At 52.3% G+C, this 13439-nt stretch overlaps 1 protein-coding gene across 2 annotated transcripts; it reads right to left on the bottom strand.

Moving 5' to 3' along the window:
* Positions 1-2325: 2325 nt before the first annotated feature.
* PABPC1L (poly(A) binding protein cytoplasmic 1 like) lies at positions 2326-12410 on the bottom strand. 2 transcript variants are annotated; one of them, XM_071759701.1, is made up of 14 exons: positions 12218-12410; positions 11202-11395; positions 10625-10740; positions 9766-9905; positions 8827-8921; positions 8413-8550; positions 7808-7903; positions 7105-7371; positions 6521-6611; positions 6111-6236; positions 4625-4764; positions 4210-4303; positions 2890-3020; positions 2326-2406 (listed from the first exon to the last, which is right to left on the bottom strand). In XM_071759701.1, the coding sequence occupies exons 1-14, from the start codon at positions 12408-12410 to the stop codon at positions 2326-2328; spliced, it is 1902 nt and encodes a 633-aa protein (XP_071615802.1). The 2 variants fall into 2 exon arrangements, with proteins under 2 accessions (XP_071615802.1, XP_071615801.1); XM_071759700.1 differs by having other exon boundaries at positions 2326-2449; positions 2876-3020.
* Between the last annotated feature and the right edge of the window lie 1029 nt (positions 12411-13439).

A 13439-nucleotide genomic window follows, 5' to 3' on the forward strand; every position in this document is an offset into this window, starting at 1 on the left:
CAGAGTGCTCTAACCAGGGAGTCAGGATGCTGGAGACAACATTAGACCTGAGCCAACTTACAGTACAGACCAGGAGACAGAAGCCAGCCCAGTTCTAGTCAGGGTTCACATAGCTTTGTTTCCTACCCTGCTCCTCCCAGCAGTCTGTGTTTCAGGCAGGTACCCCACTGAACTGCATTCAGAAGGCAGGCAGTTCCTCTAATGCCATTAAAAGACAAAGATTTGTTATCATAGCCTGACACTAAGTACATTTCTGTAGGTCCCAGAGCTGTACTCCATCAGCTGAAATGTGTCAAGGCTTGACAGAACTCCTCCCTGAGGGGCACAGATTGCTCTGTTCACTCCCCCTTCTACAAACCACAGCTCCATTGATCCTGCAACAAGCACTTGCCCAAGCTCTTGACAAGGGTGATGGATTTCAGGGTGGGGAAGCAGTACAGATAAGCAGAGGAAGGTCACTGAATACAGGAGGAAGAGTGGCTTGACTTAGTTAAGAGTTGCCCTCTAGAGAGCCCTGCTGTTACCTGAAGTGGCAGATACCTACAGAAAATAATACAGAGAAATGATATGCAGGATCTTCATTTAGGTTCTTAGGTGGATTCAAGTCCTTTAAATTCTCCTTCTGACTGAGGAGATACCTGAATAGTGCAGAGTTCAAGTTGCAGCTTGAAGCATCCACTACAAGGAAGATGTTCAAGGAAGCAAGAAGAAAAATTAAAGAAAAAAAAACAAAATTAAAGAAAAAGCAAGAGAAAAGAATGATGCAAAGCCCCAGGGAAGAGTCCCAGCTGAGCAGAACAGACACCCTGCAGGAACAAGTGTGTGAGTCTATTAAAATGCTGGAAAGAAAACAAGTAGTAGGAGGAGTGACTCAGCAGCAAAAGTGAGAGTGTGATACAGCACAGAAGGAAAATTGAGATAGCAACAGCAGCACAAGTTGGACAGAAGGAAGGTGGTGCTGATAGAGGGGTGAGCTCCTGTCAGCTCAAAGAAGCAGTCAAATAAGGTCAATCCATCATCAGTCTAATGTACCAAGAAGCCTCTAGGAACTGAAACTCCTTTCCTAAATGGGAATAGCAGAGCATTAAGGCCAGGATGATGACAGTGACATACTCTGCAAGAGAGGCCAGAGAGCAGAGCACAGTAAGAGTGGGTCTCCCAGTTACTCCAGCAAGCAGGAAGCATCTCAGTGGGATGTGATGGGTTGTGAATGTATTTTGTCCATTTAGTCCTACACGTCCCCTCGTGTCAGCTGCCCCACCACCAAATACCAACTCGAGCAGCCTGACCTAAGCTCATCCCTGCATGAAACAAAGAGAAAGTATTTGCTGTCTTTCTGCAAAGGGAACTAACCCACACTTTGAGGGTGGAAGCATCAGTTCTTTATTAGTGTCATCTACAGGAACAAATAAAACTACAGAGCCCAATAAATTCACTAAAACTGATGATTCATCAGCAGTTGTCATTTCCTGAGCACCTGGACCAGGCTGGGTTCCACACTACATTTTAACAAGATGCTTTCAGTGGCAAGAACAGAATTAACATGGGAATTTTTTCAAGTGCAGGAGAAAGCAATTCTGTGAGGTTTACAATACACACAAAAATTAGGATGGGGCATTGAAAGCAAGCCAGGATCCCTGTGTAAATCACGATTCCAAAAGCATGGTGGGGTTGCTGCTTTTGTTCTTCAAACAAAATGTTCTCAGGGCTCACTCTCAGGACTGAAGTCTACAAGAAACAAAGAACCCACGTGCAATTTTTTTGACTGCTAGAGGAAGAATTTCATCCAGACAAGATGAAATAATCTGAACTTGGATTAACACACACTTTGACACCACAAGCCAAGAAAATACTATCTATCTTCAAAGGGGTACATGAGACTCTGAACTTTCTGTTAATGGATCTGTCTCAGCCTCAGCAGCAGGGCCACCTCTCCTGATCTAGATCACACAGGACCACTCACAATTTATAGGTATCTACTGACAAGGCTCAGCAAAAACCCCTGAGAAATCCCAGGAAACATTGTGCTAGTCCCCACTAGACCTACAGAAAAGCAAGGTCTTTATCTTCCTTTCTGGATGCACAGCTGTTGCCCTCATCAACATAAAACCCACACAGAACCATGTCCCTGCAGTACAGTTACATCAGGGAAACAGAGGATGCCTTTTAAGAAGTAGAATATTACAGTCTAAGAGTCTTACATGGCTCATCAAGCCTCACTTGGTCTGGACAAGATACCCAATCCTCAGTTCCAGAGTTGCAAACCCTGAACACACCACACATACTCCAACCCCTACCATAGGTCCCAGCACCTACCCCGAGTCACTACAGGAACGCTGTGGAGCTGCTCTTGTGTGAGGTCTCAGTGGCCTGGTGTGCTTGAAGAACAGCCACTGCTTCCTCCATCTTAGGACAAAGAGCACAAGGAGGGAGAAGTTGAGTTTGCTCCAGCACAGAAGCAAACGACACAAGAAAGGCAATAATCCTGTCCTGATCTACCCCAATCTCTCATCCCCTGGTGCCCATCATCCACTTTACCAAGAGATAGAGTACTATTAGTAATAAAAAATTAATAATAATATAATCATAATCTAAATCTGCTGTTTCTACCAGGACAGTGATCCAAAGCTAAGCATTCACCAGGAATTAGGAGGAAATGGAGGAAGTGCTGCCAAGAAGCAGCATTTATCTGATGTCTGTTCTCAGGAAAGAACATTTCCACTTCTCCCTTCAGGGAGCAACACCCACCCTGTGAGCTGTTTGGAGCTTTTGCTGAAGGCAGGTGTTGGGGCACAGTGTTATCAACCCAGGGCCACAGTCACCTCCTCTGCAGCAGCAGGTAGGCAGCCCTTTGGGATGTGAATTCTTTGGGCACCAAGTGTCTCCTACCTTGGAGCGTAGGGAGTCTGGGGACTCCAGGAGAAGCAGCAGCTCCGAGTTGTCTATCTCCAGCAGCATCCCAGTGATCTTGCCAGCCAGGGAGGGATGCATTGCATGGATCAGAGGGTAGAGGCGCTCACCTGCCCCAAACACCAGAGAGGACATGAGCACTATCATAGACTCATAGACTCATAGGGGTTGGAAGGGACCTCGAAAGATCATCTAGTCCAACCCCCCCTGCCAGAGCAGGGCCCCCTAGAGTACATCCCCTAGGAACGTGTCCAGGTGGGTTTTGAATGTCTCCAGTGAAGGAGACTCCACAACCCCCCTGGGCAGCCTGTTCCAGGGCTCCGTCACCCTTACAGTAAAAAAATTTTTTCTGATATTCAACTTGAACCTCCTATGCTCCAATTTACACCCATTACCCCTTGTCCTATCACTGGTCACCACTGAGAACTATGCACTATGCAAGACCTTCACCATTTTCAAAGCCAGTGGAAACCCTCCTGCCCTCCCAATTGGAAGAAGACACAAAGGTGGGGATGGTGGTGTAAAAAAAAAAAAAAAAAAAAAAAATAAAAAAAAAAAAAAATCACTGCTCACAAGCAAACCTACTCCAGCATGTCACAGCAACAGTGTCTACAGGCAAAATGCTCCCAGTCCCACAGCAACACTCAGTGTAGCTGGGACAGTCAGCCCTACCTCTTGGACACTTTTACCAGGAAGGAAAGCTGTACAAGGCAATTGAGGTGGAGGAGGAAAGCCACCTCTGTCTGGCCAGGGACAATGCTAATTCCCCCTGTCCTGTAATCCCATCCTCCAGCACAGATTATTTCACTGCCAGATTTCTCATCAGAGTTTTGCCAGGGTGCAAGTAGTCCATACCATAAACGTCACCCTCACTATATATAGGGAAGTTTGGGGGCGTGTTTATTAATTCTACCATAGCTGCCTTCCCCAGAGGGTCCTGCCTGAGCCGTACTCCCCTGCTGGCCATGACTGTCACATTCTGGCTGTGTTGGGCATTCAGTCCCCACTGCTGGAAGCACACAGCTCACGGCTGTGCTCTGGAGCTGAGTAGATCTTTGTATTGTACATTAGCATTGGGGTTAATCTTAGTCCATTATTGTTATTATACTGAAACTGCTTTCATTTCAACCCATGGGTTGCTCTTCCTTTTCCTGATTCCCCCCTCTGGGGTGGGGTTGGCTGACAGACCACCTGTCCAAAGCGTGGCACAGAGCATCCCCACAAAGGCTTTCCCCAGCAGCTAAGTTTCCCCTGGTGCACGCAAGTCTGCAGGCATGCACAGCCCCACACAACACCCACCTATCATTTGCTTCTGCTCGTGTGGAGGGGCTGCTGCAAGCATGGAAGCTGTCAGTGGCTCCTGCCCCTCCACATGCACAGCAGGTTCTCCCACCTGGAGGAAAAAAATAAATCAGAAATTCTGGAAGCAATGCGGGAACTCCCGGGCTTGCAGGAGCAGTGCTGGCCCCCAAACCACATTGAGAATTTCAACCTTCTGAGGTGCTGGTGCCCACTCCAGCATTGCCTGCTTGTATCCAAACACCAGCTCCCAGGGAACCCAGTGCCAGGCATCACAGCTGCATGGCTCCTGGATCCATAGCAGCCCCCAAGAAATGCCCCTTAGCACCAGCCATAAACAGAGCCATGGGTTAGCCACGTGAACCCAGGACTGGGTGGTGGCCACACTGAAGCCAGGAACCCACAGAGCTGTTACCTGTGGGGTCACCAGGGATGGCAGGTGGCCCATGGGGTGGACGTTCCTGACAGCTGAGGAGTATTTGTACTGCGGGGCACCCCGTGGCAGGGTGGGTGAGGAGGGCACCCGGGCACTGACCGTCTGCGTCCCGATGTTGGCTGCAATGGGGATGGGGACAGCTGTGAGAAGGAGCCTGCTGAACTCCTGCCTGCTGCACTGAGGAGGCCGAAACCAGAAGGGTGCCATGCTCAACCAGAGGGACTGAAAAGTCCCTCCTTGGGCTCAAAGCAGCCCCCCCCCAGGTCACAGGCAGCTCCCCTGGGACAGGGGGGCACTGCCATCTGCTGGGCTGGGGTTCTCTGGTTTGCTGCAGAGGGGAGGGGACCTGGCAAAGGCACCTACACCTCGTTGTCTCTGCTCCAGAAACACCCAGCTGCATCAGTAACTGGAGGACAGGCACAGCACCAAGGAGCGTGGGCTGCAAGAGCAAGTACCCCCAGCTGCTCCTGGCTCCCCTCCTGCAGGGAGGCAAGGGCAGGAGAATGAGGAAACAGGATAAACCAGAGATGAGCTGAAGACAGCCCTCCTGGTCCCCCTGCTCACTCCAGCAACGAGGCACTCGGTGCCAAAGACCACCTTGGACTAATGGCAGGAAGCCAGGAGGGCTGTGGTTAGATCCTACCCCACCAGACAGTCCATGTTTTGGGAGAGCCTCAGACCTTCACCCACACACCACATGGGCAGCTTCCACCCTGGGCTATTTCTGCCTCTCCTCAAACTCTGCCTAAGGAAAACCTTCAGGGGGGGTTATGCTGTGAGCCCCAGTGAGCATCCTTCTCCAGACTTACACAAGATGGGGGAAGGGACAGATGCAGGGTGGAAGCACTCAGGCTAAGGACTGCCCTGGGCACCATGTGCAGGGGAGCAGCTTGGTCACCATCCCTGCAGGAACAGAGCTACAAGAACTGGTGAGGCAAAGGGGACAGCCCAGGACACAGGGACAGCTCCAGCACAGCAAGGCACTGGGGATGCCAGCAGGGTCTGTTTCTTTGGCTGTAGCCTCAAAGACCTCTAACAGGGGTTAGAGTGAGTTAGTGAGTGTTCTACTGGAGGCTTGGCCTTAGCAGTGGCTCTGCTAGAGCTGGTGGAAAACTCTGCTTCTGCCCAAGAGGTCCTTTCCCAACCTCCACCTCAGGCTGAGCACTAAGCCTAGCACTGTGGCTGCATTGTCTTTAATCCACATATTCAAAGACCAGTGGTCAACAAGACCAACCTGCAGAGACCACCCCCACAACCTGAAAGGCCACAACCTTCCCCAGTAGTTACACACTTATTTACTACAGACACTACTCTTGGTCCCATTGCATCCAAGGGCACCATCTGGACTCCTCCAAGATCCCACAAACCCATCCACCTTTGGAAGCAGATCCAAGCTTGCAGCAAGCACCCTTGCCCTCATATGGTCACTATGGTGGTGCCCAAGCCAGGTCCTTCCCACACTCACCCACTCTCTGGGCCTGGGGTTGAACACGGGGCACTTGGGTGGATGCTTGTCTCATGGTGCTGATGTTGGAGAGCAGGCGCCGGGGCGGTGCTGCAGTCCTCAGGATGGGGGTGGCTCCAGGATAAGCTGCTGCAGAGATGGAACAGGATTAATAACACTTCTTGACAGCAAAAAACATGGAAGGAGACATGGGGGAGGGGGTAAAGTGACCACAGCTAAGAAAAGCTTGGGAGCACCACACCTCTGGGGTCAACCCCGATATATCATCCCCTGGTGCCCATCACCACGTGCCCTGCACCAAACCCCCACAGCTCTTCTCCAGGCAGCAGCTCCCCATGGCCACAGGCTTTGTGCTGCTTTTAGAGACCCCCAGACCCCACCTGATCCCCAGGAGGGGCAGAACAACTCACAGGGGGGCCGGGAGGGCTGTGTGCTCCAGCGAGTGGCGGGACGGACGGGGACAACTGGGGTGGGGCTGTAGAAAGCAGCTCTGGTTTGTGGCTAGGAAAGGAGAAGATGTTATCTGAGGTGACTTGGGAGCTGAGCTGAGCCAGATCTAGCCCTGAGCATCTTAGTGGCTGCCACACACAGACAAGTGAGGCAAAGCCTCTGCAGCATGCCAGACCACTTTTAAGATCAACCTCCCAACTTTCTGTCTGCATGTCCTCCAGCAGCTCCACTCATCTCCTCCCCTTTGCACCTCTACAGCCTTTCTCCCACCCCTCCTTTCGTCAGGGGACTTGTTCTCCATGCTCACACCAAACTCCATCCCTGGTTCCCTCCTCTGAAGAGGAGCCGGGGGCTATGAAGCTCCCCATCCCACTGCCTGGACCACCTGCACCTCACCAGGGTTTTGGTGAGCCCTGCAGTACACAGGAGCCCAGCACTGACCCCACCCATCCCAGGCCAGTGGCAGCACAAACCCAGAGGTGCTGCCACCCCCCTTTCTCCAGCCCAGGGCGAACTCGGGTCCCACTTGGGAACAGGGACTCACCTGAGGGATGGGGGGTAGGAAGTAGCCCGGGTGGGGCTGGAAGGAGCCCAGGATAGGGCCGGGCAGAGCCCTCATGCTGGCTAATCTCTGCATGTACTGGTTGGTGAGGATTGCTTTCCTCTCCTCTTTCCTTTGAGCAAGAGCAACGTAGAGGGGCTTAGTGCTGACAATCCGCCCGTTCATTTCTGTTACGGCCTTGGTAGCCTCTTCTGGGGAGGAAAAACATACAAACCCAAACCCTTTGCTGTGGCCACCCTCTGTCATCACCTAAAATTAGATTAGAACAAGACAGCTAAGTCCACAGATCACTGCAGCACCCACAAAGCATGGCATGGTGTGTGTCAGAGGCACGTGGGACCCCCAGGGTGGGACAGATGGGGCTGCACCCATGGGGCTCCACAGGGAGGTTTCTCTAGGGAAGGGGATGGTTTGCTTGGGCAAAACCAATAGGTTTGGGAAACGAAGAAGGAAAATCTGAGCTATCCTCAGATCTGTAGCCTGGGACCTCCCAGGGGTCTGTCTCCCAGCCCCCCAGGACCCACGGGTCATCCATGCTCTGGTGCTTAATGCTATAGGGGTCATCAAGGGCTGGGGATGAGTAGGACACAAGCCACCAGCATTGATAAGTGACAATCCCAATCCATATCCAAGGGCTGAACACACCATCCCTGCACACTGGCCCCGAGGGTCCCCAGTCCCTCACCTTGGCACTGGTGATGGTGCCGTAGGGAGAGAACTCCTTCCTCAGCCTCTCATCATCTATCCTGTCATCCAGGTTCTTCACATACAGGTTGACCCCCTGCAGAGAGGCAGAAAAGCAGCTTGGCCTCTGGGCTCCCAGGGTTGGCAGCAGTGTCTCCAGCTGGATGTGTGTTTCACTTGCAGCTCAGCTGGAAGATGAGAGACCCCACAAACATCTCCTCTCCAGAACTGCTACAGCACAGGTGATGTGGAGCCAGGACCACACGTATGGTCCCCTCACAGGTGAAACACCCCAGGGTGCCCGAAGTTTCACTATGAAGCTGTTTTAAGACCTCAAGGAGCCACCTCATTTTAATTTCTGGAAAAGAACAGATCCATTTGTTCACTTGCCAGCATCATCCTGGGGTTAGGCCTCTTTCCTAATGTGGCTTCCCAGGACATTACAGGCAGTGACTGGACCCTGGGCAGGTCTTTTTTTAATTGCAGAAGGAACTGCAGAACACCAACCTGCTCTGGGGAGCCTTGCACTGTGCCCAGGCTGAGCTGTCCCTGGATCCCCAGGGGCAAGTCCCCAGGTGCAGAGCTGCAGGATGGAGCTCTCCTTACCTGGTACCTGCTCACTCGCTCTTGTTTCATCTGCTCAAATTTCCTCTTCAGCTCGCTCTGGCGCTCCAGCCGTTTCTGGGCTCTGCCCACGTACACCATCCTCCCGTTGATCTCCTTCCCGTTCATGTCAGCCACCGCCTGCCAGCCCAGGGGAGGGCTCTGAGCATGCAGGAAGCCAACAGCCACAGCTCTGCTCTTTCCACCCCTCCCATCCCCCCCCCAACCCCAGCCCAGCCCCACCGTGAGCAGGGAAGGAGCTCTGCTCCCCTTTGCCAGGCCCTGCCCCTCCAATGCCAGCAGCCAGGCAAGCAGGGAGCCCACAAGGTTCCCATTCCTCCCAGAGGAGAGGTGGGACCATCGGCAGGTGACAAGTTCAGGGCTGAGACAGCAGAGGGGCAGTGAGGAGCCTCTTGCCTTCTGGGCTTCTTCGTGCTTCTCAAAGTTGACAAACCCGAAGCCCTTCGAGCGGCCAGTGCTGTCCATCATGACTTTGACACTTAGGGTCTTTCCTGCAAGAGGGAAGGGAAGGATTTGTCTGGAGAAGGGTGCCCACCAAGAGGGTGCCACCAGCACCATGCTTGGGAGCCACCAGGAGATGCCAGTCCAGGAAAGAGGGGACAGCAGTGGCAGCACGGAAGAGTCAATGGGAGGATGGGCAGCCAGAGGCTCCCCATGGGGCAGGAATGGGCTTTGTGTGTTCATGAGGGTGATCCCTCCTACCCAGGATGATGCTTTTATCACCCCTGGCTTTTGGGATTGTCCAGCCAGTGCAATGAGGTCCTTTAGCCAGAAGTTCTCATCTCCTTTATGCATAAACAATGTATGGGGTTCATACAAATGATCTTCACAGACTACCAGAGCTGGAACTGGGCAGACAGGGATTCTAGGGTCTGTGGGTTGGCACAACACTAAGCCCCATCACAAGAGGCAAACTCCACTAATGGACTAAACTGAAAAGCTGTTTTGTTTTGTTTTGTTTTTTTCTTTCAATTCAGACTGAGGATCTCTTATTCCCAGGGCTCCTATAACCAGGCAGCAACCTGGTTCAAGACAATTTAAAATACTAACAAAACCAAAAAACCCACCACATTTTGGTTACCAAAGAAAGTAAAACTTTCTTTTCAGGAAAGCACCTAATACAAGTTATTCTCCATCATAGCAGGAAAAATCACGTAATGTCTTGACCATTTAAGCTGCTGTGGTCCTTTAGTGACATGATATTTCAGCAGCTCAGACCCCATCAAGGAAAGGGGCTCAGTATTTCACTGAAACACACACTCCAGGCTTCTTTGCAGTTACTACAACTCCAGAGTATCAGACATGAGGATCTTATGCTTCAACACCCATACTCACCAAACTTGGAGAATATTTCCCTCAGTCTGTCATCATCCATGTCATCCCCAAAGTTTTTGATGTAGACATTGGTGAACTCCATCGCCCGAGCCCCAAACTCTGCCTCGCGCTCTTTGCGGGATTTGAAGTTGCCCACGAACCTGCAGGGAGCAAAAAAAGGAACATGAAACCCCCTGTCCCCCCTGCAGAGGGGACACAGGCATGTCGGTCTTGGCTGTGCCAGAGGAGGCCAAGGGAGACCCCAGCACCTCAGGCTGGGTTTTGCTCACCCATAAATCCACCCTGTGCATCACATCCAGCAGCTTCAGCATGTCCCACCTGAGTGTTCCCCTGCCCAGACCCCACCTGACACTACTGCAGTGGGGAGAGTGGTACAGCCCCATGCTGGGAGTATCACTTCAGAAGACCCCAAGTGATGCCACCACGTGCCAGCTCTCTTCCTCCAGGGTACCCCCAAGCCCTCTGGGCAGCTGCCTGCCTCTATGGAGACAGGGATGTAGAGAATGAAGTGATGCAATGTGAGCAGAGAGCTGAAGAACAACAAAACCTCTTCCTGCCCAGATTATCTGATGCTGGCAGCCAGCTGGAGGACCAGCCCTGCTTTGTGGGCACTCATTACCCTGCCTCAGCAATAAAACCCAGCCTGGGGTTGGACTTCTTCCCCAGTGAGGGAACAGCTCCAAACCACTATCACACTTCCCCCAGCATTGCCCACGAGTGACTCACTGCCCTGAGAGCAGCAGAGCCACTGTGTCCCATGGGAATTGAGGGAGGGGGGGGGAAACAGAGCAGCAGGAGGTGACAGCTCAAACAGGGCATGGGTTTGCTCCTGAGTGTGCACTCTCCTCTCTGCACTTACACTTTCCTGTCGTTGAGCAACATCCCATTCATGGTCTCAATGGCCCGAGTCGATGCCTCGTGGGTCTCAAAGTGAACAAAGCCATAGCCACGGGATCCGTTTTCATCACAAACCACCTACAAATGCAGAACAAGGAGAAGGAAAGAGACAGCTGCAGGAAAACCCACCCTCATTTTTCAGGTAAATTTCCCTTCCCTGACATTCCCATGCAGTGCTGGGGTGCTGGCAGCAGGTCAGGGAGCTGGGTGAGCCCAGGGCCAGATGCTCAGTGGCTGATATGATGCCCAAAAGGTCGTGGCTTTCTGAGACCCGAGTGCCACGGATGCACTGAGCTCAGACAGGACATCACACAACATCTCTGTGCAGGGACAGGGAGGAAGGGTGGCATGGGTGAAAACCTTCATTCCCAGGGAAAACACAGCAGGACCCTTTGGCTTCAAAGCAGGCGGGAATTTAGTAGAAATTTTGTTGGAACTCAAAAGAGAAAGTGAGTGTTTGCTGGCTGGAGAACACTGCTGAGAACACAGGCCAGCTCTGTGGCAAAGCCTTTTCCTGCAGAGCTCACGTGCACATGTACCTTGCACGAAAGGATGTTTCCAAAGGCAGAGAATGTGTCGTACAGGGCTTTGTTATCAATGGAGTCATCCAGGTTCTTGATGAAGACATTTCCAACCCCTGACTTCCTGAGCCCAGGGTCCCTCTGGGACCACATGATGCGGATGGGACGGCCTTTGATCACTTCAAAGTTCATAGTGTCCAGGGCCCGCTCAGCTGGCAAAGAAGTGAAACCAGGGGGAGAAAGGGGGATAATAGAGACAGATCACCTTCACATCCCTGCAGCAGCTGAGATGGGCACAGGAACCAACTGGACTTGGGTTCATTAACCTAAATGACACAGGCAGCTCTGCCTCCCAGGGCAGCAGAGGCTGCTCTCATTCCCACCAGCCACAACACTCCTTCCTTTTTCTTATTTTTTTTTCTCCCCCTCCATCTCCAAAGCATGTTTGACTTCCACATGATCATTCATTTCACTGCAAGCTCTATTTTGGCAGAGACTCAACTCATTTATCCAGTAATGATTTTAGACTCCAGGGTAACTAACCCAACACCTTCCCACCACTGCTGCCTCACTCCAGCATGAGGCTCCTGTTGGGTACTACTCCATGGAACACAGCATCACTGTGATGCCTGCCAGGAGAGAGGCCACACAATCCATGCCACAAATCAGAAGGCAGACAGCTGTCTCAGGGAAGGGCAAAAGGGGTTTGTGGGGCCCTTCTCAAACAGCTCATGGAGCTTTAAGCCTCCCATACAAGCCTAAAGCCCAGCTGGCACATCTTCTCCATCTCAAATCAGAGATGGGAGTGGGGTGGGTCACCTCCTCAGGCACAAAAGAAGAGAGCAGCTTAGAATCAGTTACAACAAAACCTCAATTTTAGCAGGATATTGCCCAAGTCCCAACAGCTGATGCATCCCCTAAAAGCAACCGTTCCCCTCTTTTCCACCACTTGCCCTTTGTTTTCTTGCACCCTCCCCCCCCCCTCAAGCCCCGTTGCAAGGCAGTTCCTCAGGGCTGCATTTTGGGGGCCTTACCATCCACAGGCTGCTGGAAATTTATGTAGGCATAGCCCAGGGATCGGCGCGTGGCAATGTCCCGACAGACTCGGATGGACATGATGGGCCCAGCAGGTGAGAACTTCTCATAGAGCATGGCTTCTGTCACGTCCGGGTGGAGGTCTCCCACATAGAGAGAGGCTAATGGGTAGCCAGGGCCGCTGGCATTCATGGTCAGCTACAAAGCTCAGCTGGGGAAGAACACAGGGCCAAGGCTGCAAAGTGAAGATTTCAGATCACATGCAGCAGTCATGGGCCCACACTAAGGCTGGCCCCAAATAGAGCAGCGCAATCTGTGCCCTTCCCCCCAGAAATGGTAGGGTTGGAAATCCCCCAAGGATGCTGCAGTTCCCAGATTTTTCATGGACATTTCAACACTGGTGCAAAAGCCCAACTGGGTCACCCTGCAAATCACAGCCCTGGCACCCCCAGGGATCAGCCAGAGGGACACAACACATGCACACAGCCATTTGTTCCCTTCAGTGCTCAGGCCTCAGAATTCTAGAAACAGAATTCTACTCCTCAGAAGCTAAACAGCCCTTCCCCATCAGAGACTTCCATTTGAATTCCTCCTAGTCAGAGAATTCCTCCCTCAGCCAGAGCAGACCCAAGGAGTTGAGAGCAGCTGCCCACGAGCAGCCCTGCAGCCTGCACTGCTGCAGCCAGTGCTCCCAGGAGGCATCTCCATCCCCCACATGGCAAACACAGGATTTTAGCCATCCCTTCCAAAAGAAACAAGCTGCAGATTGCTGACAAGGCCCCCAAAGCTGGAAAAGTAGATGCTCAGCCTCACGCTTTATTCAGTTGGGTGTAAAGTTGTGTGTGAAGAGGCCAGTGGCTGCTCCAGCATCCCAGGGTGCTCCCTCGGAAAACACAAGTGAAGCTCCTGCCCTGAAAAGCTAGGACCACTTTTGGAGCTCTTCCCTTACAGCCCAAAAGACCTCAGACACATATTAAGACACCTTACAGATGGCCAAAAGAAACACACACGCGTAGGAGAGGGGCAACAAGCCACAGGCAAGGCACTACCCCGGGTGGGATACGGAGAAGCGACCCCGGCTCCACCCGGCAGCCCTGCACACGCAGCCGAGAGGTACCTTCCAAGGACCTCTCAGCAATGCTGAGAGCAGAACCAACACAGGCCGGGAGAACAAACGCGACAGAGAGCGAGGGAAAGGAGTTAAGAGAGGAGAGGACCAAG

Source organism: Heliangelus exortis, chromosome 16 (genome assembly GCF_036169615.1).
Source record: "Heliangelus exortis chromosome 16, bHelExo1.hap1, whole genome shotgun sequence".
NCBI classification, from domain to species: Eukaryota; Metazoa; Chordata; class Aves; order Apodiformes; family Trochilidae; genus Heliangelus; species Heliangelus exortis.

Excerpts from the sequence above, each read along its gene's own strand:
- PABPC1L (XM_071759700.1), bottom strand. The coding sequence starts at position 12,410 with ATGAATGCCAGCGGCCCTGGCTACCCATTAGCCTCTCTCTATGTGGGA. Across the intron at positions 8,922-9,765 it reads GGAAATATTCTCCAAGTTTG|GAAAGACCCTAAGTGTCAAA; the intron begins GTGAGTATGGGT and ends TCCCTCTTGCAG. Across the intron at positions 4,304-4,624 it reads CATCCCTGGTGACCCCACAG|GTGGGAGAACCTGCTGTGCA; the intron begins GTAACAGCTCTG and ends TTTTTCCTCCAG.